Genomic DNA, 27,019 nt, shown 5'->3' on the forward strand with positions numbered 1-27,019 from the left:
TTATCACTTCAGCATAAGTATACATTAGTTTCAGTCAGCATAGCAGCAATCTATCAAGGTTGCTCCTCATCGTAGTGTGTGTGTTGTATCACCACTACCTGATGTCCGAAGGCGCCCATAGCAGGTTAGCAGTCCAGATATAGATAGAACCAAAGGCAGTAGTCCACTGCGGTCCGGGGATCACTTCAAGCATCAAAGTCAACACACTGGACACTCATGTTGACACCACCAACCTTATCACCAACACCATCAACCTCATTATCATCAACACTCACCAACCTTATCACCAACGTCATCAACCTCATTATCATCAACACTCACCAACCTTATCACCAACGTCATCAACCTCATCATCATCAACACTCACACCAGACCTTGGTGTCATCATAACTGAAGCATTGATATTGATTGTGCCGAGCTACCCCTGAATGGAGTGTCCACAGAGGTCAGCTGAAACCTACGATAGTATACAACGAACGCCACCTGCTGTCACTGCACAACTTGATAGTCACCGATACTGAGACAATAGCTGTCGCACAGTTTGATAGTCACCGAGTATCTCGACAGACCGACCTGGGTTTCAGGCGCGAGACCCCTGACACTCAGCATCATGTGGACAGTTACTGCTCAAGGGGTGTGTGCATATAGCCACACAGGACCAAGCACAGGGGGTGACCACATGACCAAGGGGTTTGGTCACAAGGTCCAACAGGTGGCTAAGGGGATTCACAAGATAAGGACAGGAAGGTGGTCACTGGTGAAGAGAGAAGGAAACAGTGAACAGATTGGTTAAACAAAGAGGAGGAGCTGTGTTGAAGGGGTCATCACACCTCATCAAGTGGAAAGGGAGCATGAAGGCGAAAGGGCAGTGTTGCATAACCATTATGCTGTGCAGATGGTAGGGGTGCAGCATCAATGGGATTGATGCCAACAGGAGAGACAGTGTCAAATGGGGGACAAAGGCCCCTCAAGAGGAATGGGATAGGTGTTGCAGGCAACACCAATTGAATGCATAAATACTCTCATTTCACCATAGCATACAAGTGGATCCTCATCCACTCTACACACTACTTACTTACTTACTTGACTCTTAGTTTCATACCATTGCAATAGCAGTGCTCTTGCAATGACCCTCAAATGTGTGTGTTGTATCACCATTAGGCATCAACTGTAGGCAGTGTCTTTCAGACACTTGCAGTCCAGTTCTCAACTGTAGGCAGTGTTCTTCAACACTTGCAGTCCAGTCCCTTGCTGTAGGCAGTGTTGCTTGACACCTGTGGTCCAGTTAGTTATTGTAGGCAGTGACTCACACCTGCAGTCCAGTAACTCCTGTTCTCTGTAGGCAATCAACATATTGCAGTCCAGATGATGTCCAAGAGCATTATCAACAGTACTGCGAACACTCATACTGTAGGGAGTGGGTATCACTCACTCTCCAACAAACAGTGTATGTGCTGTGCAACCTCTGAATGGAGTGTTCAAGGCAGTCAGCTGAGACTTACCAGTTGAAGATGTCTGGTTACAATTAAGTTGAAACTTATTGAGTAGACCTTACTCAATCAACCCCATCTATACCAAACAAATAACACCCAATACTAGTCTCTGGTGTGCGACCGCTTACAGGAGTGTCCACAGTGGTTAGTCGAAACCTGCAATAGCAAAACCACTACTGCATCTTCGAGCAAGAAAAGTAATAGAGATGTCTCTACTACATATCTTGCCAAAAATCATAATACCACAAGTGTTGTCACATATCTCGACAGAATTCGTAATAGACGTGGTTCTATTACAGATATCAGGTTTTGGGCATGTGACCGCTGACAGCAATTCTGTCGCAACTTCAACTCCCCCCTTCGATGGTGTTCCCAGGCCTATCAGTTCCACTAGTTGTGATGTATCCACCCCTTTCAGCAGTTTTGTTAGCACATCTGCTACATTCTCTGCCATCCATACATACTCTATTGTAACATCCCCATCCTGTACATGATCCCTGATGAAATAATATCTGGTATTGATATGCTTTAACTTCCAATGTTTTGCTGGATCTTTACTCACCTGGATACATCCTTGACTGTCAGTGCATAGCACTGGCTTCATATTTGGTATTCCTAGATCCCTGAGCAAGTGTGAGAAGAAGAGGGCCTCTCTTGCAGCTTCTGAGGCAGCAACAAACTCTGCCTCCACTGCTGACAATGCTACACACTTTTGCACAGGGGACTTCCAACTCACTGGGCATCCATAGACATACATGACTGTGCCAGATGTGCTCCTGCACCTGTTTGTTGGGTCTGACGCCCAATTCTCATCAGTATACATGACCACTGGTTGACTTGCATCTGTAATCATGTTCCCTCCTAAGTGTAGTTGATACTGGTTTGTCTGATTAAGGTACTTTAGCACATGTAGTGCAGTGTCCTGTGCCCCAATGGTCAGGGTCAACATATACCTTGCTAGGACTCTGGTGGCAAATGAGATGTCAGGTCATACCATGTTGGACACCCAGAGGAGTTGTCCCACCAGTTCCTGATATTCCTTGATTTGTGTTGGGGCACATTTACTGCTTTTGGCAATTGTTGTTATGCTTAGCATTGGTATCCATGACTTTTGATTTGATCTTTCTAACCACTTGCTCACCATTGCCCAGATGTATGCTGTTAGATCCAATGATATTCGCTTTAGCTCCTGGTCTCTAGTGATTTTGATTCCAAGGAACTCCCAGATTGGTCCATTATCCTCAGTTCCCCACTTATCCATTATTTCTGCTTTCGTACGAATTACCTCCTTTTGGCTGAGTGATGTTATCAGCATATCATCCACATATGCAGTAATGACTGTGATCTCTTCTCCCATCCCTCTTGTATACAAGCATGGTGTGCTTGGCATACAATGAAAGCTGATCTTCCAAAGGTGTGAATCCAACTCAGCATTCCATTCCCTGCCTGACTGCTTCAGGCCATACAGTCCTTTGATGAGTTTCAGCACCTTGCCCTGGGGAACCTCAGCCCCAACCAGTGGCCTTAGGTAGACATTGTGTTGTAGGCTTGAGTTGAGGTATGCTTGTTTGATGTCAATCAAATCCACCTCCCAGTTTTGTACTGCAGCAACTGCCAATACCCCTCTGATTGATTGAATCGGCACCACTGGTGCAAATATTTTCGTGTAATCAATGCCCTCCTTCTGTGTGAATCCTCTCGCCACAAGCATTGCCTCCTCTCAGAATCTCTTGTTTGGTCCACTTAATGCCTCTCGAACCGTTGGGTTGAGGTTCTTCGCTTCTTTGATGTCTGTGGCTTTGAGTCCGAATGCAATGCTGGTCAGGTCCATTCTGTGCTCCCCTGTGTCTTCCTCTTCCAGTTCTGCCTGGAACGTTTCGTTCTTGGTATACAGCATCTTGCTCTCATTGGATCCAGTTGCTTCCTCCATGCTGATATACTCTTCCAATGGATCCATGTCTCTATCATCGAATAAGTCCTTTTCAGTATACCCAAGATCATCTGTTTCCTCTTCATCCATTAAAGCTGGTGGTGGGCCCATGTTTATTGGTTGCCGATCGGTGCGATCTGACCAACTCTTGTCCTCTAGGAACTTGGCCAAATTACTCCAGAAGATTACAGTCACCCTTTTCTCTCTAAGCTATATCCTATGAATATGGCAGCAATGGCCCACTGATCTAACTTCTTGTCATATTGTTTTACTTTCGGAACATTCACCCAGGCAAGACATCCAAACACTCATAGGAGTCAGATGAGCCAATCCAGTGGTTTCTTGAACATTGCTTGGTATGGTAACTTGTTATCCACATTTGGAGTGAGATTCATCTTGAAGGCAGCAGCTCTGATTGCATAGGGCCAGAAGCTCTTTGGCAGTCCCCTCTGCATCAACAGTGCTCTCATCTTCTCACCCAGGCTTCTGTTCATTCTCTCTACCTGTCCATTTTGATTGCTATTCTGTCCTACAGTAGTTTGCCATTTGTTACCTTTGTCTTGCAACCATTCTAATGCTTCATTACTTTTCCATTCGCCTCCTTGATCAGACCAAATCACCTTTAAGCTTCTGCCTGTCTGTGTTTCAAGAAATGTGACTACCTTTCTGAGCTGCATAAATGCCTGACTCTTTCATAATAATGGCTGGGCATACATGTACTTACTGTGATCATCAACCAGCACCAATATGCATGTGTGCTCTGTTGCATGTGATGCATCAATGATCAGATCTATGTGTATGAGATCAAGGGGGGCAGCAGACCTTTCTCCACTACCTTGCCCCATCCATGCAATTGTGCTCTTGGACCATATACACTGCTCACATGTCAGAGCTGTATCTGGGTCCATTTGCATTGTGGGGTCATTTCCTATTCTTTTGGTGATGGCCTTAGCTTTGTCTCGGCCTGGGTGTCCCAGGTGTTCATGCCACAGTTGTTGGGTGGATGTTCCATGTTTCTCTACAATTGGCTCAAATTCTTTGCTGACACCTTCAAGTGGTTGTGTTGACACTGTCATTGCATTTTCTTGCCATGTATCACCTTGGAACTCTAGTAATCCACATTTACTATTCTTTGATATCTTAAGTATTATTCCATTTGCCAGATGTATCTGGCTGCCTGTATGGTCTAAGGTCACCTGTGCTCCTTCATCTGTCAAAGACATGGTTGATAATAGATTGATATTGAGATTCTTAACATACAAAATGTTCTGGAGCAATATGTCTCCATATTTGGTTGTTATGCTAACATCCCCCACAGCAGTTGCCTCCAAGACCTCGCTGCCAGCAGTGAAGATGCCTAGCTCCCAAATCCAGGATCCAATGAGTATTCTCCTTTGGATCTGAGATCTTCTGCCAGCCTGGAGTCAGTGAGCACCAGGTTTCCTACTTAGACTCAGTGAGGGGGGAATCCTTTGGGATGCTAACTGATGCATCACATTGTCTCACTCCATGTCCAAAACATCTGCACACAAAACATCAGATCCTTCATGGCCTGTATTCAGCCCTTGCATTTTTGCCACCATTATTCTTGTCTGATTCCTTGCTGGATCCTTCTTGGTTGCTGTTCTCAGCAACCCTAGCTTTGGCTTGTTGGGGGTCGAGTTTCTGGCTGGGAATGCTCTCCAATGCTGATTGTCATGCACTGAGGGCTGTGGCAAGAGCATTGAAGCTGAGTTGCTGAACTGTGGTGACTGTTTCTCTGTACACAGGGTGGCGAATTGTACATTTCTGGAGGTAGGAGAATAGCATGTCATTGGTGAATGGCCTTCCCAGTATGCTTCCTTTGGCCTGGATAGCTCTTATCTCTTGTATCAGCTTTCAAACATTGGTGTGGAACATTCTAATGTCACCTAGTTGTGTGATTAAGGCAAGTTGACAGGAAGTTCTGGTGGCCTCATTTCCTAAGCTGTTTTTGATCCTTTACCAGACTTGGTTGAAAGTAAGGTATTCCCTAATGATGTCAAGGAGAAGGTAGTTGATGTTGAATTCTCCTATGGTGTCAATAGTACCCTGCACTGCATTGGTTAATGCATCATTGAACAATTGGCTCCACTTTGGGTGTCCTGCATTGTATGTTCCTTCGAGGTGTTCCATGGTGTACGGTACAGTCCCTGTGCAGAAGTTTGAGGACAATTGGGTAATTTCCCGATTTAGTCAGTTACCCCACATTCAGGTCGTCATCATCATTGAGCAATAGCACTGCCATCATACTAATCAAGAACACTTCAAATGCTGACATGGTCTGTGGCAATGAGCTCTCTCCAAGCAAGCATGCTTCAATCATTGCAATGCATGATACTGGGCTGCCAATTTGACAAATTGCAGAGCTAAGTGGCATTTCCAAAACAGCAGTTCACAAGACCATCCATAACTTTAAGGAGCATGGTACCTTCAAAACAAAAGCACAATCTGGCTGTCTGTGCTCCTGGACAGCTACCTCAGACCAATACCTTCAGCATGAGGTACTCAAAAACCCATTTCTATCATGGTGACAGCTGTCAGCATTGCTTGGTGGCATTCCAGTTATGCAGCTCCGGAAAGCAGCATACTGGGCCAGTATTAACTGCCAGATTGTGCTCTGAAAGCTGTTTCTGACAGCCAAAAACCAGCATAAATGTCTAGAATGGGCCAAGGCTAACAGCACCACTGATTGGAGGGGTGTGCTGTTCATGGACAAGGCAGCTGTCAAGGTTGGCTACCAGCCCAGATGCACATGGGTTAGTTGCCAGAAAAACACTCAAGAAGACATCAACAACATGGTTCTGACATTCTGTTCTGGCTGTTTCAGCATCCAGGTATGGGCCAGCATTGCATACAACCTTAAAACCCTGTTGATTGTGCTCCCATTGGCTCCAAGAAAGAAGTGGCTGGGGTCAGCTAATCAATGGGATCCTGCCAAGTGTCAGGGGTCTCGCGCCTGAAACCCAGGTCGGTCTGTCGAGATACTCGGTGACTATCAAGTGTGCAACAGCTATTGTCTCGGTATCTGTCTCGGCGAGCTAGTCATTTGGTGACTATCAAGTTGCACAGTGACAGCAGGTGGCATTCATTGTATATACTATCATAGGTTTCGGCTGACCTCTGTGGACACTCCGTTCAGGGGTAGCTCAGCACGATCAATATCAATGCTTCGATTATGATGACACCAAGGTCTGGTGTGAGTGTTGATGATGATGAGGTTGATGGTGTTGGTGATGAGATTGGTGGTGTCGATGATAATGAGGTTGATGGTGTTGGTGATAAGGTTGGTGGCATCAACACGAGTGTCCAGTGTGCTGACTGATGCTTGAGGTGATCCCCGGACCTCAGTGGACTACTGCCTTTGGTTCTATCTTGATCCGGACCACTAACCTGCTATGGGCGCCTTCGGACATCAGGTAGTGGTGATACAACACACACACTATGATGAGGAGCAACCTTGATAGATTGCTGCTATGCTGACTGTAACTAATGAGTACTTATGTTTCTAAAGTATTGACTAGTTGTATGGTGAGTAGAGTGGATGAGGATCCACTCGACCTATGATGATGAGAAAGCATGGTTATATACCTCTTCACAGCATCGCCAGCAATGCTGCTCCTGCTCTCTCTCCAGAGAGTACCTTCTTCATCGAGTACTGTTCAGGGGCCTCTCCTGCTTGGCACCCCTGTGCCTCCTGAGTGGTGTCAACTCCTTCGACACTGCTCCTCCTCCTCATGACCTGGTATCAACTCCTTCGACACTGCTCCTCCTCCTCATGACCTGGTGTCGACTCCTTCGACACTGCTCCTCCTCCTCAGGACCTGCTTACCGGTGTCCTATACACTGCTCCTTCTCCTTTGACCGGTGACAGTTCCTTTGACTCTTGTCTCTCGAGCCCCTGAGTGGTAACCATCTGCATGCTCCTGTCACAGGGACGGCTGGCCTGCGCAAGAGAGTGCGCCAAATGATCAGCGGCAGTTATGATAATGTCGCATAACGGAGCAGTATATGAAGGGTGCGCAGAAGATCAACATATGAAGGGTGCGCCAGATTGACCAGAGTCGACAACCATCAGGGATCAACGAGATTAATCGGGTTGGCAGTGCACATGATTTACGAGATCGATCGAACCCTGGGAATCCAGATCGATCTCATGGGATTGGTTGGAGTCAGCCAGACCAGTACGCTTCAACGAGTCAGCCGATCTGAACAAGTACTCAGAGCTATGCCGATGACATAGGCAGCCGGATCAGCATGCCTCAACTAATCGGCCGATCCAAACAGGTATTCAGAGCTGTGCCGATGTCGGAGTCAGTTGGATCAGCATGCTTCAACTAGTTGGCTGATCCAAACAAGTATTCAGAGCTGTGCCAACATCAGAGTCAGTCGAATCAGCACACTTCAACTAGTCAGCCGATCTGAACAAGTTGAGTTGGAACTGAGCCAATGTGACCACATGATCAGGGGGTATGGTCACGAGGTTCAAAAGGGGATTCACAAGATTAAGACGAAAGGGGGCCATGCCGAAAGGGGGGGGGGGGCATCACACATCAGACAGAAGGAGAGCATGAAGGCGAGAGGGCAGTGTTGCATAACCCTTACGCTGAGCAAAACAGTAGGAGCACAGTATTGAAGGGGATGATGCCAGCAGGGCAAGGCAGTGCCTAACAGGGGACAAAGGCCCCTCAAGAGGAGCAGGATAGGTGTCGAGGGAAAACACCGATTGAACATATAAATACTCTCTTTCTACCATAGCATTCGAGTGGACCAGCATCCACTCTGAAACTTTACTACTTACTCTATACTTACTAGGTTACATATCTTTGCAATAGCAGTGCTCTTGCAACAACTCTCAACATGTGTGTTGTATCACCATTAGTCGACAACTGTAGGTGGTGTTCTTCACACTAGCGGTCCAGTTCCTTGCTGTAGGTGGTGTTGCTCAACACCAGTGGTCCAGTTGGTTATTGTAGGCAGTGTTTCACACCAGTGGTCCAGTAACTCATGTCCTCTGTAGGTGATTGGCATATCATGGTCCAGACGACATCCAAGAGCATATCAACAGTACTACAAACACTTGTACTGTAGGGGAGGGTGTATCACACACTCACCAACAAACAACGTCCATGCTGCACAACCTCTGAATGGAGTGTTCAAGGCGGTCAGTCAAGACTACTAGGCGACGACGCTTGGTTACATTTAGGCAAATCATATTGAGTAGTCCTTACTCAATCAACCCCAGCTAGTCTCTGGCGCGCGACCGCTTACAGCTCCTTGAGCTTGGTCCTCTTCATGGCTGTGCCTGGCCCTCCTCGCATATGGCTCGGTCCTCCTTTGCATGTGAGTCTGTAGGAGTCCATGGTCTCCATGGAGACTGCACTACGACCATGCTCTCTACTGGTATCAACTAGATCTTCGATACCTATGCTCCTTCCATATGAACCAGTGACCCTCCTGCTTCTTGAGCATCCAGGCCCATGACACCAAGAACCTCACAGCTGTCAGATATCATGATTGGATCATCAATGGCCTGCTCCAGGATGCCGTAACTGCTGTTAGTGCATACTCTGACAGCCTGTTGGTTGTCAAAGATGGCAGCAGCTGTCATCAGGCTGCTATCTGCAAGCAACAGTGGGCCAAATACAACATTAAGATGCAGGAACACCTGCCAGCTTTGCCAGATCTGAATCCTATTGAGAACATATGGTATGTATTCAAAAACTTGCTTGGTAAGTGCTTGCTGGTTCCAAAAACCCAGGATGAACTTGCAAGAGCTGCAGAGGAAGTGTGGAACACCCAGATCACACTCAAACATATCAACCCTGTGATCAACTCAATGGAGCATTGCATGGAGCAAGTGCTTACTAAGCATGGAGGTCTGCTCAAGTATTAGTTGGCTCTGAGACTCACTGCAATTGAAAGCTCTTCTTTTGAGCTTGCTCACTGTGTGTTTTGCTCAGTCTGACACTTATGAGAGATCACTCCTCCAAGCAGATGGAAGGTATGCTATCAGACAGTTGATTTATTGTCTATTGGACCCTGTCCCCAAACTCTGGGCAGGGACTGTATGGATCGGAGGAAGGAACTCACATGGGCGCTCCAGCTGTAGTAGTTCTGGGATGTGAGCTTCAGCACCAGCTCAAGTAGTTTAGCCAGTACAGAAGCTGTATTGCTTGCTGGGGTCTTCATCATCAGATTTGTATTCTAGTTCATCCTCAATTTCATTGTTGTTGTTGGCTGTGTTCTTGGGCTGTGTCTGTTGGATGACTGTCACCCTCTTTACTCTTTTGGACCTCTTGGTGGTTTTGCTGGCACTGGCTTGGGGATTGGTTTTGTCTACCATGGTTGGTTGTAGTGATTGTGAGGGAGAGAGTTTAGAGCTTCAGACTCTTAATCAGTTGAAGTTATGCAGTACACCACTTCATCTGGGCTATGTTCTAGCTCCTTTCACACAGGTGTAAGATAGATGCAACACTTAGAATTTCTCATGAACTATGTCTACAGTATTGCTTGTATATATACCTTTAGTCCTTTGTTGTGAACCCCTGTTGCCTCCCACTTAATTGAGTGTGACACATGTCACCTTGGCATTGTCTCTCTTGTGCCTCAGCATTGTCTTTCACAAGCACCTCCTAATTGGTCGCCACATGTCAATCATGCACATTTGTTCTTCAATTCCTCAGTGACTCGGCTTTCTCGCATCTCGGCTAAACTCCTGGTAATTCCGTTGCAACTTCAACTTTGGTATCCTTGGCAATGGTTGGATTTGGCTATCCTGAGTTTCAGCAATTGCGAGCTTCGGCAAGCCGGCAATTGAAAACCTCCGTCGCATCTTCAACTGAATTGCAACAGAAATGCATCACGTGATCATTCATGATGGCGTGCGCGTCTGGGCTGGACTCAAAACAATCGAAATTTTTTGCTCCGCTCTATGAAGAGCGGAGCAGAGACACTCTTCACCAAGACTCTCTGTTTCGTCACTCCTCTCTTAGCTACCATCATCTCCATCATCACCAAGCCAGGTGCACTGTTAGCTGCCTGGTTTGTTTTTTCTTGCCCTCCCTGTATTCCCTCCCTTGCCGCTCGTTTCTGCGCTCGACCGGCCCCTGTTACGGCAGGCCGGGAGCCTCCTTGTCGAGCTTCGAGGACTTCACGGGTCCTTGTCCGCAATCCACTTAGTTTTTTCCTGATTCTTGTTTCGTGCGATTGAGTCCAGACGGGATTACAATCAAAAGCGCCGCGCTACGCGCAATGTCTATGCGAACGGTTTATGGGATCGATGGTAACCTATTTCTAAAATCGAGAGAACCCGACAATGCAAATGTGCAAATGCGACGAAAGATGTTTGACAAAACTGTTGTGAATGTCCATGTGAGGAGAAGGGAGATTGTAGTAAAGTGAACGTTGCGCTGTGAGGGCACAGACTTAGAATGCGAAAGTGATCAATAGCGATGTTGTTACCGCAATGGCGGATGTGCCAAACAAGATGGCCACAGCTGAAGAGCACCTGCTCGAAGCTGCGTTGGATTCGCGCAGCAAGAAGTCGACGCCCATCGAGTTGCAATAGGTATTTCCGAATGCATCTGTGGCTATGTAGCGTTGATATCCTCCCCAACGCATCCCGTCTTTGCCCGATCCTCCATTCTCGGCTGCTCCGATACCTTCAGGTCCACTGTCGGCAAAGGTCCCGTAATCGCGCTGTGCCGTGACATCCCATACGGGACAGGCCCATTGAATTAATGGCGGACACGTACGCTCCACAAAGTAGCATGTATAGATGCAAGGCAATAGCTCGCCATAGAAACCGGGTCGAAGCTGCTTATCGATGAAGTCGTGGCGCGAAGTGAGCGCACTGCTGCCGTTGCCATTGCGATTGACGATGTAAGGGAGCAGCTTGGTGTTAAGACCGGTTGGTGCACCAGTCAACTGGGTGCTGTCCTGTGTTGCGCGAGACTGCGTTTCTGGATCCTCCAGAGGATCTGTGCATCTTGGCATCGCAACGGCGCAAAGCCAGTCTTGATACGACTTCTTACACTTGTCGCACGTCTGCACGTACGAATACATGCCAAAGTCGCGATCGCCGCAAGGGAAGGTGTCGATCATCATGCTGAAATTTGAGTATTGAGGCGTGACAAACTCTTCCACTGCGGACAATGCTGTTGTAGTCGAGACCGATGGGTTGACCGGGATCGAATAGGCCACATTGGGGCAGAAGGGTACATCGTACACGAGTCGACAGTTGTCGCTGCGTTTGGTCTTCATCTTGATAGCTGGGAAGAGGGTGGTGCTGACGCTCTGTGCCGAGCCTTGCTCCAGATTGGTAGTCTCGACAAGCCAAACCGTGTAATTGGTGCCAGCATCTAAGCCCGACACCTCAAATCGACGTCGTGTGTCGTCCTGCATACTAGCTTCAGTCCCTCGTCTCGTGTCGCTTCTATTGATCGAGACTGGCTGGTTGCTGTTCAGCACATCCGACCATGCGTCAGCGATGGCGCAGAAGGATGAGTTGAAGTAGTCCGCGTCCGCTAACGAGTTGCTCCCAAACGTCGGGAGCACGATAGCATCCAGAGTCGGCGGTGAAGTTGTCGTATAGTTGAAGGAGGATATCAATGCGCGAGTCTGGTCAGTGTCGTCTATCGTCGGTCTGCGAGTATAGTCGACCGACTCCATCTTTGCACGTGTGCTCGCAACGATTTGAAACTGGTAAGTTCCTGGTGTGACATTGCGACTGTCAGCAGGGGGCCAAACGCCAATCCAGAGTGTCTCTGAGCTGTTGTCGCCGCTCTGCTGCACGTCCACCTCCACGGATGTCCAGCCGCCTTGCGCATAGCCGATGTTATTGGAATCCAATACGCTCGCGTTAGCAGGTCCAGGCTGCTGAAAGAGTTCATTGTCCGAGATCCACAGCGATGCCAGTGTTGATCGACGGGCTTGTGTCGCTGTCTTGTCTATGGATTCTAGCAGTGTTGTGTTCGAAGTATTGTACGGCGGAATAGCGGGTCCACTGCAGAGCGATACTGATGTCCATACCGTCGCTGTTCGATTGTCTTCAGAGAAAGCGGTTGGTGGCAGAGTAAAGTTAAAGAAAGCACCTTGAGTAGCATTGAGGTCGATGCGTGATCTTGCAATGATCGAGTCGTTCAGAGCTACTGCATTAACGGTAGCGTTGTAGATGGATGTGGCTCGACCTGGGATCGCTGATCTTGTCGTGGAAGGCGGCAGCGGTGCTCTCGAAGATGCAGACAATGATGGAGCTGGTGAGACCTGCTGCGCCAGCGCATGCGGGAAACCAATCAAGACGACGAGCAGCAGCAGTAGCCATGAGCCGTGTGGACTCCCGATTGTGGCGACAACGACCATCTTTATCGCCACGTCAAATCTACTCTATCGGATCATGAAGGCGAGTGTGGTCGACACTGGTCGAAGCGATTCAAGGCTAACAGTCCACCGAGAGGTCGTCCGAGATTTATGTCTGGCGCAGTTGGCCCTTCAGCGCGTGATGCGGTGACGTCAAGTCCCGAGCTGATGGTGATGACTAGTGGAAAGGTAGAGGAGATTGATACGAGCTCTTGGTGGTTGTACATGTGCTTGCAGCGACTCCTGTCAAGACCCCGAAGCCTCGTTCACGGCCTTAAATTCCAAAAAATCAACTTCCGAGACCCTAAATTTTAGCCTTGACTCGGAGCGCTTTCATCAAGCCAGCTCATCATCGCCTCGTCACTTCCTTCGAGACCAAGTGGAGCCGGGGCGTTCGGCAGGGAGCCTGAGCTTCTAAGGCCCGAACGTGCTATCAACGGACTCCGAGACAAAGGGTTGAGTAGGTTCTCAGCAAGTCAAGTCGAGCATGGATGAGCCTTTATATTTTTTGACGGCTGAGTTTTGTGGTACATATATGGGCGTGAGCTCTTCTGTGTGGAGGGCGGAAGCCGGAAAGGCTCGGCAAAGCAAAAAAAAAAAAAAAAAAAAAAAAAAAAAAAAAAAAAAAAAAAAAAAGTAAAAAAAGGCTGCGCTGATCCGAGCACGACGACATTTCTTCTGACAGTGTTCGAGTCCTCTGTCCCTCGACGGCATATTTCTGTCCAACAACATCAACACATTCTCGAGTTCCTGTTAGTTCCTCTCGATCACTAATAGCGGGGAGGGCTGCTACTCAAACGCGGCGATGAGCCACTCCTCTCTTAGGGATGCTGCTGCAATAGCATCGACCTTGTGCCGAATCGCCAAAGGTGTAGTCTTGTCTCCCAATGGTGCGAACAAGGTCGCTACCTCTACGTCAGCACGACCATGGCCTAGCCAGACCTTGAAGGCGAGCTCTACTGTAGAAAAGAGCGATGCTGCAAACGCTGCTCCATCGCAATCTTGTTCCGCATCGTCCCATCCACATCGTGAAGCTGACGCCTCTCTTCAGGCGAACCCTCCCATCAGCAGGCCGTGGCCGAGTAAGGCATTCAAGGCAGAGACAGTACCAACTCCTAGTCCTGCACAATGCTCTACAGAAGACGTCAAAGCGAATCAAAACATTCAAGGAGCGGTAGAGTCTTCAGCCTCTACATCTGCAATACCCCTCAAACCTTCTCCGCCGGAACTGGCTGTCACGCCCTCCACTGCGACGTCTTCTGTGGATGCACTCGCCGCAAAGGCTGCCTATGAGACTGAACATGATGCGCCAGAGTCACGATCCATTACCCCCCACGCAATTACCGTCGAAAATGTATCTCGAACCGAGGACCAACCGCCGGCAACGGCCGCACCTGTGACCAAGGCGCAAGTTCTGCCAGAGGGCGAAAAGGTATTGAAGCCAGAGGATGTCAAAGTCGAAATCCCTCCGATACGAGAGCCGTCATCGCTTCCAGTCGACTTCGAAGAGTACGATGCAACCAAGGAGTCCAAGCACGTGCCACTGCGTGCAGCCAAGGTCCCTTCTTCGCGTTTAGGTCGTCTGTTCCATTACGGAGGCCTCGGTGCTGGACTTGCTTTCGGTGCAGCCGGATCGCTTCTTCGCGCTTCTTCCGGTGGTACTGATGGGTCAGCGCCAAGCAGCATGTTCATGTCGGAACAAAATGTTGCACGGTTGGTGGACAAGCTCTCGACGATGCGAGGAGCGGCGCTGAAGCTCGGCCAATTTCTTTCGATTCAAGAAACCAAGCTGCTACCACCGCAGATCGAGCAAGTCCTTCTGCGTGTCCAGAACGGCGCCAACTACATGCCAGTGTGGCAGATGAACAAGGTCATGAGCCAGGAGCTGGGCGGTTCGGATTGGCGCGAGCATCATTTCAAGGAGTTCGAAGACATTCCTTTTGCTAGCGCTTCGATCGGCCAGGTACACTCTGCTGTGTTACGAAACGACTTCCCGGATCCGAAGATGGCCGGACAGAAGGTGGCAGTCAAAGTACAGTTCCCCGGCGTTTTCGAGTCGATCGACTCCGACCTCTCATACCTGCGATGGCTTGTTTCTGCATCTGCTTTGCTGCCAAAGGGTCTCTTTCTCGAAAACACCCTCCGCGTGTTGGGCCGCGAGCTCAAGGATGAGTGTGACTACGAGCGAGAAGCTGAGATGGGACGACGCTTTGGTGCTATCTTGAAAGACTCCTCCGAGTTCGAGGTGCCCAAGGTGGTCGACAGCCTCTGCACGGGTAAAGTGCTTACCACAGAGATGATGCGTGGACGGCCTCTGAGCCAAGCATCGCGATATCCTCAAGATATGCGAGACCGCATCGCCCAGTCTATCTTGAACCTGTCGCTCTCGGAACTGTTCCGCTTCCGTCTAATGCAAACAGATCCGAACTGGTCGAATTTCCTCTATAACGAGAGGACGGGCAAGATCCAGCTGATCGATTTTGGCGCCACCAGAGAATACTCGAAGGAGTTTATGGACAACTGGCTGCAGATGTTGCAAGCGGCCATTGCTGGTGATTACGAAGAATGTCTGACTTGGTCGAGGAAAGTAGGGTACCTCACTGGCGAGGAGAGCCCAGGAATGGAGCGAGCTCATGTCGATTCGATGATTGCTCTTGGTGAACCTTTCCGTCCAGATGCACCGAACCCATATCCGTTCGAGCACCAGACCATCACGGATAGAGTCAAAGCCCAGATTCCTTTGATGCTTCGAGAACGACTCACTCCACCGCCACAGGAGACATACAGTCTCAATCGCAAGCTCAGCGGTGCATTCCTTCTATGTGCCCGCCTGAAAGCACATGTCAGCTGTCGAACGCTCTTTGAACAGATCGAAGCCGACTATTCCTTCGGTCCGGAGCCTGCCATTGCCTCTTCATCAAACTCGAGCACTGTTAACGCAAGCAGTCCATTTGGCTCATTTTCATCCGAGCAGCGCCGATATTTTCATAACGCCTTTCGAGCTGCACAACAGCAGGAACAAACGCGCCTCGAAAGGCGAAGATACGGACGAAACCTGACAGATCGTTTCCCGCGCTCTAAGATCGTGATCTCTCAGCAAGCAGAGGGCCCTTCCGCAGGCTCTCTTGAAGTCGGAGATAAGGTCGAATCACTGGCCGCAGGCCCTACAGCGTCAGCTTCTATGCAAGAGACGCCAGCTAATGTCGTCGAGTCTGACAGCAAAGCTGGCATTGACCTCAGTCGAGGAGCAACACCGGCTGAAGTGAGCACAGCAGAGACGCAACCAAGCCATGGCAGCAGCAGTGCAGCCGCAGAGGACGCGGACGCCCAGCCAAGCATCAGCATGGGCCCTACGACAATCCGAGGCATTGTGGTCCCTCTCAAGCCTCCCCCGCCGGGGCCAGAAGAATGCTGCATGTCTGGTTGTGCTCATTGCTCCTACGACATTTACGCCGAAGATCTCGAGGACTTCCACAGTCGACTTTCATCGGTGCGGAACCAGCTGGCACAGCTTTCACCGCCTGTCACACGCGAAGAATGGCGTGAGGATCTGCTCGGTGACTATCCTGCTTCCGCTGAAAGTAGTGCCGGAGCAGCAAACACGGCAGCATCATCGGAAGAGGATATGAAGGAAAGAGCACAACGTGAAGTGGATCGTGTGATTGGTGATTTGGACCCGACAATGCGAGCATTCCTTGAGATGGAACGCAAGATGAAGAAGCAAGAGCGTGAAAAGGCCAAGCAAGCTCAAAACAGCTTGAATTAGATACAGTCATCTAGATTATAGGCACGAATCTATCACACACGAGGTTAAGCCAAGTCGACGTAGGGCGTGGACGCAGACCAAGAACCTTGTACATTAGCAGCAGTTGGGCGATGGCATGTTTTTGCGAGGAATGTAACATGAATGCTTACTAATGATGAGTGGAGTGTGAAAGTATAGTGAGAAATGAACCACGTGATTGCCCCCATCCTCGTCCGACCTGTGCTGTGGTTGTAGTAATACCATCATATCTCTCTTACCCCACAATCTCAAGAACCTTAATGTTGCGGTTGTATTGTCGTTTCCGTTGATACACGGACCTTCTCGACGCGATCATGCAGATGTTGGACACCGGTGACACACTTTCCGGTGAATACTTTGACTTCATAACCCTAATTCCTGCCTCGCAGCGGGCGCCACCAACCAACCTGGAGCCTCGCCGCTACAGCAGGATCAAACGAGAGCTTGACCAGTCGCACTTCCTTGGCGACACAGGCTTCACGTTCGCACAATTCGAAGCAATACATGATGCATTGAAGATCCCCAACCCTGTCCGAACACGCGAGCAAGACTGTGTTGATAGCAAGTCTTCCTTCTTCCTGCTGTGTGCCTTCTTTCGGAACCGGTCTCTCCGGTCTCTGGAAAGCCAGTACGGTTGGTCCCACCCGTGGATAAGCCGCGTGGTTCGACACCTTAGCAGGTGGATCTACCGGAGGTGGGGTCACCTACTGGGCGTTCAATCAACGCGACACCGGCTTGTTTGTCCTCGGAAGCTTGAGGAGTATGCTGCAGCCGTGCAGCGGAAGTTCAAGCTTCCGAGGTTCTGGGGTGCAATTGATGATACTGTTCGACCAATTGCCATGCCTGTTTTTCAGCAGGAGACTGTGTATAACGGTCCCAAACAATGTCATGCTCTCAAGTATCAGTTCATCTCGCTGCCAAACGGTCTGATCTTTTGCTCAATGCCGTACGTTGATCGACGCCATGATGCATACGTTGTTGCAGAAACAGACCTTGTGGGCTGGGCTAGAGACAACGCCAAGAACGAAGCCGGTGAGCAGATGTATCTGTACGGGGACCAAGCATATGGCAACTCAGCAGCGATTGTCACGGCATTTGGAGGAAACATCATCAGTTCAATGCAAGATGCATTCAATCACATCATGAACAAGTTTCGTATACAGGTTGAATGGTCTATTGGTATGATACCCCGGCAATGGCCGCGTTTTTTCGTCAAACGGGAGCAGAAGACCGGGTTGACGCCGGTGGGACAAGATTGGCTTGTCGGCGTCTTGCTCTTCAATGCAAAAACCTGCCTTGTCGGCAACCAAGTGAGCATGAGGCCTCACTGCTCCCCACCAAGCCTCGAAGAGTACTTCAGCAACTGGCGGGTAAGGCGAACAATAGTGTCACCGGACCCCACCCTGTCTCAGAGCGGGGTACCATCACAGGCTATGGCAGATAACGAGGATGAGACGCTTGTGGAGAATGTACTATAGCATTGCAATGATATATACATTCACTGTTCTGATGAGGGTTCGAAACCATTATATACTTCTGTACGAGATGAGGAGCGGGATCTAGAGCTGCGGCGATGTCTCTGGCCACATGAGGGCCCTGCAGCGGCGTTTGATCGTATCATGCTCATCATTGTTGATACCATTGACTCCAACCTGTCGGTCTGTTCCTGGCTTGCTCGCATTCGATTGTCCAACGATTCCATCTTCGTTTGAATCTCTGTTTGTCCACGTGTTTGGACGTTCAACTGTGCCTTTGACAGCTCCATTTGAGCCTTGAGTGATTCTTCCATGAATCGAAGCTGTCTATCCCGAAAAAAACGTTCATGCTGTCGGTGTATTTCCATGCCTTCAGCAATCGAAGACAGCACGTCGGCTGTGGTGTTCCTGGGTCGCTTTCGTACCTGCATGCCAACCCTATCATCCCCTGACTCAGAAGTCACCGAGTGTTCCTGGCTAGCCCTTTCACTTGGCGTTGTCAAAGACCTTGCTGCTGGGCCTCCGTCACCTGTGTTGCGAGCAATCTCAGCAAACTGCTGTCGATCGCGATCAACCGGTAGTTCCACGAAACGGCGTCGGCATCTTGGTGTTGGCGTGCTTGGAAGAGATCGACGGGCTGCAGCTGTATTGACACCTTCTGTGGCAATGAAGTCGTCAATAAGCTTCTCTGTCACCGACGTCGTTCCAACACCGCCAGTGGAGCGAGCATTCAGTTGATGTCGTCCTCGGCGCTTCTTTACCATGTCACGCCATTTCTTCTTTGTGGCAGACAGTTCACGAAAAGGAAGACGTTTTTGTCGACATGCTGCCTTGTACTCTTGATAGATCGGCTCCCACACAGACGCCTTTGCGCTGTTGTTGCGGGCGTGGTTTGGATTGCGGTTGAGCACGGCCTTGGCAAGGATCTCCATCGAAACAGGATCCCACTGAGGATTGCCCGTGAGTGTCGAACCCTGAGACCCAGACAGTGAAGCAGAGCGTGATAATGAACTGTTTTGTATTGCTTGAGGTGCTTGTGAACTAGATACAGGAGTTGATGCTGATGCACTAGTTACAAGAGGTCCTTGCGGCGGTGGTGGATTTGCTGGCCAGTCGACGTCGGCAAGGAACTCCTCATTCTCGTCAACTTGATCCATAACATTTGCAAGCTCCCCACTGCGTGAGAGCGATTGCAGCTCTTCAGACACAACAGGAGGTAGTGTGCTGAGTGCGGAAGCGGCGACTTGGCTGCTGTTCATGCTGTCGGCAGTGCAGTGCGCTGATTGTGGGGTATATGAAGTGAGAGAAATACGGGGTAATAGAGACCGAAGGCTGTGAACCTTAACTTTACCGGCCCGTGCCTGATCGCGACCACGAGTTACTACCATTCGCCAGCTCACGGATCTCACTGTAACAGCCGGTTCCGAGGGCCGCGGGTTGGTAAGCTCATGCTTATTAATCGACCAGGCGCGTCACGTGGATAGTTTTTTTTTTCTGAATTTTTTTTAGTTGCGCAGTCCGAAAACCGAGTTGGTTGTTGACAATGTCGTTGCTTCCGAACCACCCTCATCTCCACCTCCCTGACGTACTCGCTTACGAGTTCGTCGTTGGTCGTAGCTAAATAACCGAAACCTCTCTAATAACACGCGGAGAAGCAAGGGACAGGCAACTTTAAGCAAAAGAAGCCATGTCGTCTAACCGCTTCCCCTGCTTCTTCTCGAATTTCGGCAGTCTGTGCACATTCAGTCCTAAGTTAGCCAGCATCATGGCAGTGCAACCTTCCGCTCTTCCACGGGAAACCTTTTGTTGAGTTTCGCCATGCTAAAGAGTCATCATCCTCGTTCTGTTCCTAGCCCTCGTCGATACACACGCTTCTGCTTGGTTTCTTGGCCTCAAGGGCTGAACTCTGCCAGCTTCTCACCGGTCGCCATCGGAGCACGCGACGCCGCCCTGTCAGCCTACGCCTCACGTCATCGTCGCCGACCGGGCTCCTCTCCGATCATCACACCCTTGCTCGGCTCAGTCGCAGGCTTGCCTTTCAAGATCCTGAGGTTGGAGCTGTGAAATCGGCCAAGACTCGTGATCACGCAAAGGTCGTTGCCGTGAAAAGTATAAAGAGTTCCCTTCAACGACTCAAACGACCCCAAACGCCCTCTTTCCCGCTCCAATCACTTCGTCGGACAAGGCTCAGCTTCATTCTCATCCAAGCATGGCAGATGATGCACCTTCCGCGGCCACAGACGTTCGAAAGTGTGCCCCCACCAACTCGCAACCTCTCATCGGTCCTGGCCATCGTGGCAAGCATGCCGACCTCTGCGAACATCTTCACAGGAAGCAGGTCGCTGAGCTCTCGCACGTCTCGGATCGTGGCACTGGCATTCTCGGCTGGTTCAGCACTACAGCTTTGGAGGTAGCCTACTACTTCTTGGTATGGCTCCCTCGAACCTGGTGGAACACTCTGACCAGCTTGCCCGCCCTCCTCCTTGACCCAGTCGGCCTGTGGAGTACGCTCACGTTCGCCGTTGCAACCACATTCATTCTCTTCATCGGTTCGATCGTGAGGTAAGCTACATTTCGATCTGAGAGCATCGTGGGTGCTGATGAATTTGCTGGTGAACCTTGTCCATCAACTCAGCTAACACAACAAGTTATTGTTCCTACCTTTCTCTGTGTTTGAAGTGCTGTATGGAGGCTCCCCGTTGTTCAGTCCGTCTGGCGACCTCTCTCTGCTAAGAAGGACATTGGCCTTGGCAACTATGGTATGTGTCAGAAGCACGCAGACAATGAACTTCGCGCATCCGAGCCACTGACCCCCTTGGCACCCCCCCCCCCCCCCCCCCCCTTCCTCGATCTCTTCATCTTTCGACCCATCAGCATACCCTCTCATCTTCGAATTTGGAGCCGACCCTCAGAACAAGCTGATTCGCGATGCAGCTTTCGCAGTCATGTCTGATCCGACCGGAACTTTTGCTCGACCTTCCAGCGATCAAGAGCGCACCTTTGACCTCGAGGTCTCTAAGCTCCTCATGATGCTCTCGGCTCTTGTCTACGAGCGAGACGTTGGTGCCTATCACGATGCTGCTCGCTCAGTGAGTCGTAGCAAAAAGATGAAAAAGTCGCTTGTGGTCGGACATGACACCCTTACCGACGCTGGCAAAGATGCCTACAAAAAGCTCGGTACAGCTGATCGCAAAATCAACAAGGTTGCCAACAAATGGGGTCTCAACTACGCCAGCATCTCGGAGCTGGCCACCAACACTTCTCCCCTGTGCGGTGCCTTCTGGCATCCGGACTACAACTTCATCATCCTCGCATTCAAAGGTACCAACCCGGTCGAATTCAAAGAATGGGCTATCGACTTTACCTTTGACTACACGGATGGTCGCGCTTGGCTTCCTGGCTTCACAAAGATCCATGCCGGTTTTTACAACCAGATCTTCCCACAGAAGCTCAACCACGCCACAGGTGCCTTCCCGTACTCCGAGATCCGCTCTTCACTTATCGAGATCGTCAAGGAGATTCGTGCCACATCCTTCCGCAACCATGTAAACCTCTACGTCACAGGACACAGCCTCGGTGCCGCTCTTGCCAGCATCTTCTATTCCCGCGCTATCGCCTCCCCTAAAGACTTCGGCCTGAATGATGATGGCGGCAACCAGGTGTATGTCCGAGACGCCTATTGCTTTGGTACGCCCATTGTTGGTGACCCTGATTGCATCTCGGCGTTCAATCAAGCCGTGCACGATAGAGACCTCGACCACCCGCAGACGCTCTGGCGTGTCACGAACCGCCGCGACGCTGTTGCCACTTTACTCCCAGACTTTGGCGACTACAACACCCTCAGGCACATCAGTTCGATCAGTCAGCTTCACTTTGCCCATGTTGGTCAGGAAGTCCAACTTACCAACGACACTCGAAAGGTCTACACTGGACCTGGCACTATGCTTCCCGAGCAGACTCCAGTCAACATCATCTCGCACTTGGACCGCGGAGGCGATGGTCCCGAGGTCGTCCTCCCGCCTATCTTCATGGTGCTGGAGCGTGTTCCCTTTGTGCGTCGCCTCGTTGCGCATCTGCCCTCGTCATATTGGGACCGACTCACGAAGGTGCACGCTGAATACAACGTTGAGTATATCGGCTGGCACTGATCGTGCTATTTCTTATCTCGTCCACACGTGTCTTGCCTCTCATGTAGCATCCCCCTTATCTCTGCAATTCTTGTCTCTCTACCCAACTCTGTCAAACTCGCCTGTGTATGATCCGCCGCCTCTGAACCAAAAGCTAGTTTGACATGCCATGTTCACCACGCTCGTGCTCAGCACTGATCCTCGTTGGGGAGAAAGGGGCGACTTTCGCACTGAGTCTCACAAATACAGCATCACATCTATTGGATCGTATGCATGTTATGTTTTCCGATGAATCAAAGACAGAAGATTGGAGCGGCCGAGTCGTGATTTTAATTGCTGGCCTGCTTCTCGCTCGACTGTTCTGAGCCACCGCTGGGATCGAGAGCGTACTTGGATATGGTTCGAAGCTTGGGACCATACTTGTACAGCAGGATGGGAATGGGACCCATAACGATAGAGATGCAGCCCATCAAAACGCTTCCCCAAGCGACAGGGAATGCTCGGGGACCGTTAGCCTGCAAGTTGTTGAACATAGCTCTGGCGACCAAAGGCAAAGCGCCACCGATGCTTGCACGGAAGAAGTCGTTACCAGCGTAGACACTAGCGATGTAGTCGGGGTAACAGTCGCCAAGATAGGCCAGACCCGACTGGAAGATCAAGAAAGTACCGATGGAAAAGAAGGCCGAAAAGATGATAGGTACAATCCAGTGGATGGAAGCGGTAGCTGTCCAGCCGAAACCAAACATGCAGATTGGGATTGCCCAAGCGCCTAGAATGGCAGGCTCGAGCCACTTTTCAGGAGCCACTTTACCGTTTTGCTTGTCAAAGAGGGGTCCGTAGGAATACTTGTGCCAGAGCCAGAAGGGGAAATAGATGAAGATGGCGCCGACGAAGATACCCATGAATGCAAGACCGAGTTCACCGTAGTTGAATCCGTAGGTCTCAATGAAGACGATTGGAAAGGCCTCAAAAAAAGTATAGAGGATGCCGTACACCAACCCAACGTGCAAGTTGATGCCGAGGACGATAGGTTCTTTGAAGGAGAGGGCGAATGGACGGACGAAGGTCATGAGGGCAAGCTCTTTGCCGGTCAGGTGAGAGGAGAGGATTTCGCCCTTGGAGCGGAGATGTGGGTTGCCAGTCAACTTTCGAAGACGCTGTGTACGTCGGAAGAGGATGTTGGAAGACGAAGTCTCGGGAAGCGTCAAGATGAGGACGACAAGAGTGAAACCCGAGAGCATGAGGAGAGGCCAGATGGTCCATCTCCAGCCCTCAGCACCGAAGCTCTGAGAGGCGAAACCACCGATCAAAGGACCGAGCACTGGACCGCACACAGCGGAAAGACCCCATACACCGATAGCCAGAGGTCTGTTCCTGGGAGCGTACACGTCTCCGATACTAGCACCACCTGTAGCGAGGGGAGGCGAGCCAAAGAGCCCTGCGAGGAAACGAAGAATCATGAATCCTGCAATATTGTTGACCAACGCGGTGGGAACCTGGAGGATGACAAAGAGGAACAGGGTGATCAAGTAGGGCATAGTTCGTCCGAAGGCGGGGATTTCAGACATCGAACTTAAACCGACCATTGGGCCCAAACCGTAGCCGAATACGAAAAGAGTAAGACCGAGGGTTGCGGTGACGGTGCCGACGCCAAACCAGTTAGCGAGGAGTTGGACACCAGGGGTATAGATGGCGGAACCCATGTAGACGGAGAAGGTGAGGAGACAGAGGAGAAATGTCACGAAGGACTTGTGAGCCATGGACCAGTTGAGGGGGTTGTCGGGGTCATTGGGGCCGTTCCAATCGATGAGGTAAGGATGGGAGTCATCGTTTATGTCGTCTGGTGCAGACTCGGCGTTTTCGTCCTTGGATTGGCGCTGCACAGGTGAAGCGCTGCCGGACCTGTCCTTGTTGTTGCTACTGTGCGGGTTGACGTGGGTAGCCTCAGTTGCACGCGAAGCAGATGCGGCAGTTGAGGAGGCACCATTGTTGTTGGAGAGATGAGAGTCATGCGATCCCGTTCGCTGCTGAACGTTGGAATTGGCGTGGCGTGTTTGGTAGCCTGGGAGGTACTGCCCGGGAGGTACAAAGTCTTCACGCTCTTCAGGGAAAGGCAGTGCTTTGCCCTTGGTCAGCTTGTTTGCAAGTATGCTCCAGACGGTATCCTTGTACCAAGGCAGCTTGTATGGGCGAGCGTGTTGCGGTTGCGGACGCTCCTTGGGGTTGTGAGGATCCGATTGGTGATGAAGGTTGTCGGCGGTTGCCGACATCTTTGCTCTTCACTTGGCAGGTATACGGCTATGGGACAGCGAGGAGGTACCGGAGGGTGGAAGGAGTTATTGGTGTTGAGCAGGACAACAAGGGGGAGTCGTGTCAGGAACGCTAGCTTTGTTTATATTATGCGGAAGTGCCAAGAAGGGTAAGCGCAAAAGGAACAGGCTGACGGAATAGAAGAAATGATCGAGGAACGAAGGGACTCTACTGCAGTAGCTCCATCCAGCCCCTCGTCACAAACAAGCTTACTTTTGCTCATGGGATGATGCGCAGGGATTTCAAGATTCTTTGCGCTCGTGGACGGATATGAGGATCTGGACAAACGCAGGCTGGACAGCCGAGAAAGCAACAGCACGGCAAGTCAGTCGTTCATCAGCAGCAGAGCTAGACGTGTTCTTCCGCGGGTTTGTTTGCAAACAATGGAGGAAGAGACAAGCCACGATAGTGATGAGTACACGGTTCGCCCTTGGCATCGATCTTCGATCTCGTTCGAAGGACGGGCGAAGCGGGAGAAGAGGCAAAAGCAAATGAACAAAGGGAAATTTTTGCTAGAAGAAGGTCTGGGTGGGATAGAGAAGGTCTTGACAGCATGTATTCGTGTCAGACGTGAATCATAGCCTGACCATAAGGGTCATCGACTCGAGTGAAAGCTACTGTATCGTGTGTGGTAAGGTAATCCAGAGCGCCGCGGATCGCGGGATATGCCTGCTGCTGCTGCAAAGTTGGACGTGAGCAAAATCAAGACGGGGCGGCAGAACCTGAGTAATGAAATTTCCAGCACATGTTGCCGTCTGTTCGGGGGCACGTCACTTTTCGGAGAATTTCTAAGCTTTGAGGCCCTGAGACGACGGTCTTAATGCGACTTACGCTAAGCACTTGGTGTGGAATTTGACAACCTCTCGTTTAGCCTTTGACTCCTTTTGCAGCTGCTGAACCGTCAAATCTGGATCTCCGTGGGAATCACGACGATTTCAGGTGCTCGTGGCAACGTCGGAGGCCGGACGAGGCAGTCGCGGCGGCTTATGAATAATCTTTCGCTCCTCCCTCTCGCTGGCTGTCATCCTCGCCGTCGTCTGTCTTGGCATTCTCTGGCATTCTGACTTACAGACCGGAGTGGCAGTCACATACTCCTTTCCGCCGCACGTCCGTTTCTACGGCTTAACATTGCACCCTTCGTATCTCGTCCACTATCGTAGCGCCACTTAACACGAAGCAAGCCTCCAGGTAGATATGCTCTGGGCCCACGAGGCATGTGCTTGGAGCTATTCCTGTTGCTGTGAAAGGAGACATGGATCCGATCGAGATCAAGACCAAGATCGTACCATTTTTTGTGCTCTTTTTGGGTGGCTTTTTTGAGTTCACTTTTAGTTGAAGATGCGTCGGCATCTCAAGCAAGATGCACGTGTCACGGCCGAGACACCGAGGTGCAGGAGGCTTACTTAATTGAGAAGCACAATGAGGTACATGACTGTTGTCATGGCAACAGCTCAGTGGCACTCAGTATCATAGCAACACAGGAGTATGAATGAAGTGACACATCCTGTCTTGGATAGGACTAGAGCAGTGGGTGGAGTATATATATGTGTTTGTCATTTAGGTTCACACTACAAAAACTAAGCATTACATAGAACATACGGCTGTGGTAAAGGGAGTCTGATCGTGACCCCGATAACGCCGTATACTAATTGTTATCTTCAATTGATTAAGAGTCTGAAGAAGCTATCACCAAGCTAACCGAAACTCATCGACAACCATGGTAGAAGACACCGAAACGAGGACCAAAGGAAGCAGAAAGGGCAAGAACACCCAGGTTCGGGTCGACAATAATGCCACGAATGAGAACAAGCCGGAGGCCATCAACAATGAAGCCGACGAAGACACCGATTCCGACTCCGACTTTGATGATGGCGACAAGCGATATAACTTTCACACCCTAGCAAAGCTCCTCGAACCCATGCCAAAGCTCACGTCACGAAACTATTATAGCTGGAGCGCTCACGTGAAATCTTTCCTCCGATCCGTGCCCCATGCGATGAAACATCTCAAGGGAACGTACGACAAGAAGCACCTGAAATGGAGCCGCTCCCTCAATGATGCTTTAATCAACGCCCTGCGTGGAACAATTGACACTACCGGGGAATACAATGTAAATTACCTCGTTCTAGATGTAATCAAGGAGTACCTTACTTTCAACCAAGTATGGAGAAAGATCGAAAACGGTCTCACGAATGAAGCCACCAAGATGTCTCACAGACTTGCGCTCATCTCGCAGCTCAACGATACAAAGATGTTTCACTTGGACGCCAGAAAGCTAATTCAAGAGATCCAGTCCATACAGACTGAAAGCAGCCTCCTCTGCAAACCATTCGCCGATGATACATTGTTCTCGGCTCTGCAGAAATGCACGATCCGGCATCCGGTGTACAAGGAGATGGTTGCCACCATTCATCAAATCGATTTCAACACCCTTGCCACTGCACTAAGTATCCGGCAGACCGCTGTCGAGAGCGTCCCCGCACAAAAGATCGACCCCTGACAAGCCAGTGCTAGAACCGCCG

At 50.3% G+C, this 27,019-nt stretch overlaps 8 protein-coding genes across 8 annotated transcripts; 4 read left to right on the forward strand and 4 right to left on the reverse strand.

Moving 5' to 3' along the window:
* Positions 1-3,740: 3,740 nt before the first annotated feature.
* UHO2_01588 (uncharacterized protein) lies at positions 3,741-5,237 on the reverse strand (the record flags this gene model as incomplete). The annotated part of the gene is made up of 3 exons (XM_041554055.1): positions 3,741-4,057; positions 4,148-4,833; positions 4,930-5,237. The coding sequence occupies 3 exons, from the start codon at positions 5,235-5,237 to the stop codon at positions 3,741-3,743; spliced, it is 1,311 nt and encodes a 436-aa protein (XP_041409989.1).
* A 5,632-nt stretch (positions 5,238-10,869) lies between these two features.
* UHO2_01589 (uncharacterized protein) lies at positions 10,870-12,804 on the reverse strand (the record flags this gene model as incomplete). Its single annotated transcript, XM_041554056.1, has 1 exon — positions 10,870-12,804. One exon carries the CDS (start codon positions 12,802-12,804, stop codon positions 10,870-10,872), a length of 1,935 nt encoding a protein of 644 aa, XP_041409990.1.
* An 802-nt stretch (positions 12,805-13,606) lies between these two features.
* On the forward strand, positions 13,607-16,567 carry UHO2_01590 (uncharacterized protein; the record flags this gene model as incomplete). The annotated part of the gene is made up of 1 exon (XM_041554057.1): positions 13,607-16,567. The coding sequence occupies one exon, from the start codon at positions 13,607-13,609 to the stop codon at positions 16,565-16,567; it is 2,961 nt and encodes a 986-aa protein (XP_041409991.1).
* A 332-nt stretch (positions 16,568-16,899) lies between these two features.
* Positions 16,900-18,063, forward strand: UHO2_01591 (uncharacterized protein; the record flags this gene model as incomplete). The annotated part of the gene is made up of 1 exon (XM_041554058.1): positions 16,900-18,063. One exon carries the CDS (start codon positions 16,900-16,902, stop codon positions 18,061-18,063), a length of 1,164 nt encoding a protein of 387 aa, XP_041409992.1.
* Positions 18,064-18,144: 81 nt separating this feature from the next.
* UHO2_01592 (uncharacterized protein) lies at positions 18,145-19,319 on the reverse strand (the record flags this gene model as incomplete). Its single annotated transcript, XM_041554059.1, has 2 exons — positions 18,145-18,387; positions 18,486-19,319. The coding sequence occupies 2 exons, from the start codon at positions 19,317-19,319 to the stop codon at positions 18,145-18,147; spliced, it is 1,077 nt and encodes a 358-aa protein (XP_041409993.1).
* A 950-nt stretch (positions 19,320-20,269) lies between these two features.
* On the forward strand, positions 20,270-22,208 carry UHO2_01593 (uncharacterized protein; the record flags this gene model as incomplete). The annotated part of the gene is made up of 3 exons (XM_041554060.1): positions 20,270-20,622; positions 20,740-20,819; positions 20,935-22,208. 3 exons carry the CDS (start codon positions 20,270-20,272, stop codon positions 22,206-22,208), a joined length of 1,707 nt encoding a protein of 568 aa, XP_041409994.1.
* A 308-nt stretch (positions 22,209-22,516) lies between these two features.
* UHO2_01594 (putative FLR1 - Putative H+ antiporter involved in multidrug resistance) lies at positions 22,517-24,457 on the reverse strand (the record flags this gene model as incomplete). The annotated part of the gene is made up of 1 exon (XM_041554061.1): positions 22,517-24,457. One exon carries the CDS (start codon positions 24,455-24,457, stop codon positions 22,517-22,519), a length of 1,941 nt encoding a protein of 646 aa, XP_041409995.1.
* A 1,757-nt stretch (positions 24,458-26,214) lies between these two features.
* UHO2_01595 (uncharacterized protein) lies at positions 26,215-26,997 on the forward strand (the record flags this gene model as incomplete). Its single annotated transcript, XM_041554062.1, has 1 exon — positions 26,215-26,997. The coding sequence occupies one exon, from the start codon at positions 26,215-26,217 to the stop codon at positions 26,995-26,997; it is 783 nt and encodes a 260-aa protein (XP_041409996.1).
* Between the last annotated feature and the right edge of the window lie 22 nt (positions 26,998-27,019).

Source organism: Ustilago hordei (genome assembly GCF_900519145.1).
Source record: "Ustilago hordei strain Uho2 genome assembly, contig: UHO2_contig_02, whole genome shotgun sequence".
Lineage (NCBI taxonomy): Eukaryota > Fungi > Basidiomycota > Ustilaginomycetes > Ustilaginales > Ustilaginaceae > Ustilago > Ustilago hordei.